The following is a 3,352-nucleotide window of genomic DNA, read 5'->3' as shown; positions in this document are numbered from 1 at the left end:
GTGTGTGTGTGTGTGTATGTATATATATATATATATATATATATATGTGTGTGTGTGCGTGTGTGTATATATATATATACATATGCATGCAAGATACAGAGCATATATTTGGACCCACACACTACCGACCCCATACTTTGAGTTTCTGGGCATACATATCATTCCGCGTCTGCTCGGTCTCCAGATCCGCCTGCGCCTCGCCCAGCGCCACCTGCAAGTGCTCCACATCATTGGCATACGTCGCCACACTCTGCCTCATCCCCTCCAACTGCACATACTCGCCCTGCAGTACCTGTGTATTCGCCAGCAGAGACGGTGGTACGTGTGCGTGCGCTGTCTCGAGCGTGTGCGTGTGCGTGTATGTGCGTGTTGTGCGTGTGTGTGCGCGGCCTTCCCTGCCGCCGTCGGTGTCTGCGTCGGCCATTTGCAGCAAGTGCTTAAGCCCGTCCTCGCACGCGGTGTGCACGCGCGCCAGTTGGGCGATAGCGTCATCACCCATCGCGTGTTCGCTCGATTGGTTGTGTACATCCTCATGCTCGTCGTCGATGTCCATGTCAGTTGGCGTGTCTGCCTGGCTTGCTGCGTGCGTGTGGGAGTCGTCTGTGTGCATGTGGGTGTCATTGTCGGCGTCTGTGTCTGCGTGCGGGTCTGTGTGTGCACGGGTTGCATTCCTTTGCACAAGTGCGTAGAAGCCCTTCCTTCGCTTGAGCTCATCTTGCACAGTGCCGCGCATGTCCGTTTGCGTCAGGGGCGCATGTCCAGCCCCTACTTGCCTAGCAACGGTCACCAAGGTATCTACCAGCTGAGTGTGCGTGTTCAGGTAATACTCCAAGCTCCCAAAATGTTCGGTACTCCCACCGTGGTGTGCATCGCCACCTCTCTGTGTATCTCTACCGCCCACCTCTACGCCGTCGGTATTCATAGGCGAGGGCATCACGTTTCTGTTTAATTGTCCACTACCGTCCTGTGCCCTACTCCCGCTCATGGCCCCCAGCTGCGCCTGCACGAACGTATATACCGCGTAGTTCGTACGCACAAGCGCATCAAACGTGCTCGCCTGTGCGTCGGTGCTCCTGGTTAATTGTCCACTACTGTCTTCATCGTCACCATCCAGCCTCACCAGATCACGCACGTGCGCATCGTCGCCTTCGCCACCCGCGGTCGCCAGTGCGTGCGACAGTTCGGTACTTTCCTCTTTGGGCTCGTCCGTGTGCTCCCCCAAAACCGCCAATGCCGCACCGAAGGCAAAGCACTGAGCTCGAACCGTTTCTAGGGTGCGTCGCATGGCATCTGCATTCTTGCTGGCCCCGTGTGTGTGTGTGCGCACAGTCAGTGTATTCCCATTGTGAGCGTCTGTGTGAGATAGGTCTGTGTCTGTGTCCTGTACTCCTCTGTGTGCACCTGTGCTGCCGGGGTTGGTGCTGAATGCGTGCCGCGTGAGTGCTTGCAAGACCTCGACCCCCTTCACCACCAACCCCGGTGACGGTTCGTCCGCAGCCAACTCGTTGCGCTCACATAGCCCAATCAGATCGTCCACAATGCCCTCACACGCAGATATCTCGGCAATCCTATTGGTCACTGCGATGAGGTCTGCCCCATTCGCACTCTCCACATGGTGGCGGAACACGTCCAGCGCTGTTGCGTACTGCTGTATGCGCAGCAACGCACAGCACAGCGTGTACACCATCTCCGGCGCCATCGCGGCGGTGTGCGATACCACTGCACCACTTGAACGCGGCTGTAGGTAGTTCTCGAGCGCATTGTGGGTGGCCAGGGTATGGACTAGCACGCGACTCTTGGTGAGTAACCGGTCGAGTAGAAGCAGCAGCTCAATGCCCTGCAGCACCGTCACGTTTCGGCCCCTGTGGGTGCACGTGGTCGCATATGATTGGATGTTAGTTAAAGCCAGAGTTGCCTGACCCAAAGGGCAATGGGGGTATGTGAGAGCGCAGCTACTTGTGCACGTTCATGGATTCGTCTAAATGCACGCACGTGTTCACCATACTGTTATTCATCTCCAGAACTGCTTGAAGTGAGGCGTAGTACGTAAATACGACTCATTGGTCAGATGCTTCTCACATGATCAAATGTCAGCTTCGGGGTGTGCAGGTGTTGGTGCGCGAGTATATCTCATGGCCAGCCAGAAACTGTGATTTCCAGAAAATCTTGGATTAGTCTGCGTGGCTATATCGAACCGTCCTAGTGTTCACAAGTGCCCGTGTTCTGTATTATGGCAGACTTCAGGTTATAGCAATACTTCACAGTCTACGCTTATGTGGGTCTATGGGTGAATACAAATCACTACCGAATATCCGAGTCTCCGATATTGTCTATGTCACGTGTTTTAAAGTGTATGTGGCACCATATACAGCGACTATGCGCTATCTCTAGATGCCCTGACTGTATGTTGTAGGGGTTTGTAGGGTATAGGGGTGTGCACAAAGCATGCCACAGAACAGGCAGGAGTCCAGTAGTAACCAAGTCACATGCCATGAATAGACTGCAGCACTATATTGGGAAATATTGGCGGGCATCGGTTACAGCTACAATCTCGGCCATTTCTTGCATATACATACAGTGGTAGTTACTCACGTGGCCAACTGCAGAGGAACGCTTTTCTCACCACATGTGATTGTGCATGGACAACCCGAAGTTCGGAGGTTCTACGTTCTAAGTCAGTTGTCCATCGGATATGTACATGCGACTGTACGGGAAAGCGCATACACACCGATGTCATACCACATGCAGCGTGCGTGTATGCGAGACTCTACAGGGTAGGTAACGTGCACAACGGGTGAGCTGCCTTGTACTGTCCCTATAACAAACAAGAATTTGCCAACAAAAAAAAGGCACGTAAAATATACTCGAACAGGCCAAACCCGCCCGCATGACGGTACAAGCTTGGCCGTGGCTAACGACACAGGACACACGACTATTAAATTCTCACATGAAGGAATAAGCTTACTTAGTCCACGCCTGAGGCACAAAGTAACTCAAGAGATCGGCCCTTCTGACGGCCAAGGATAAGTTCATCCTCAGAAGTTCGGTATCAATCTGTGCGGCGGCTGACCGTTGTTCCTCCTGTCGCAGTTGCATCTGGTTCATAGCGATGGTTTGCATGGCTGCAATGTCCTCGGGTGTCTGTGCGACGGCTATGCGCCCGTCCTGTTTAATTGTCCAGTATGGTATAGCGCAGGTGTGTTGAGAATTTGAAGAGAAGAAACGTAGGAAGCATGATTGTACTGCAACGATTGTCGTGTAATCAGGTCGACAATGAATTAGAACTGCTTGTAGTTGTAGATGTCTATATATATATATATATATATATATATGTGTGTGTGTGTGTGTATGA

General features: G+C 52.5%; 1 protein-coding gene across 1 annotated transcript; it reads right to left on the bottom strand.

Annotated features, from left to right (window-relative positions):
* Positions 1 to 121: 121 nt before the first annotated feature.
* On the bottom strand, positions 122 to 3,167 carry SARC_13636 (hypothetical protein; the record flags this gene model as incomplete). The annotated part of the gene is made up of 2 exons (XM_014292234.1): positions 2,966 to 3,167; positions 122 to 1,862 (listed from the first exon to the last, which is right to left on the bottom strand). The coding sequence occupies exons 1-2, from the start codon at positions 3,118 to 3,120 to the stop codon at positions 122 to 124; spliced, it is 1,896 nt and encodes a 631-aa protein (XP_014147709.1). The 5' UTR covers positions 3,121 to 3,167.
* Positions 3,168 to 3,352: the final 185 nt, after the last annotated feature.

The sequence above is a fragment of the Sphaeroforma arctica genome (genome assembly GCF_001186125.1).
Source record: "Sphaeroforma arctica JP610 unplaced genomic scaffold supercont1.3526, whole genome shotgun sequence".
NCBI lineage: Eukaryota > Ichthyosporea > Ichthyophonida > Sphaeroforma > Sphaeroforma arctica.
This window is presented reverse-complemented; position numbering and strand designations above follow the sequence as displayed.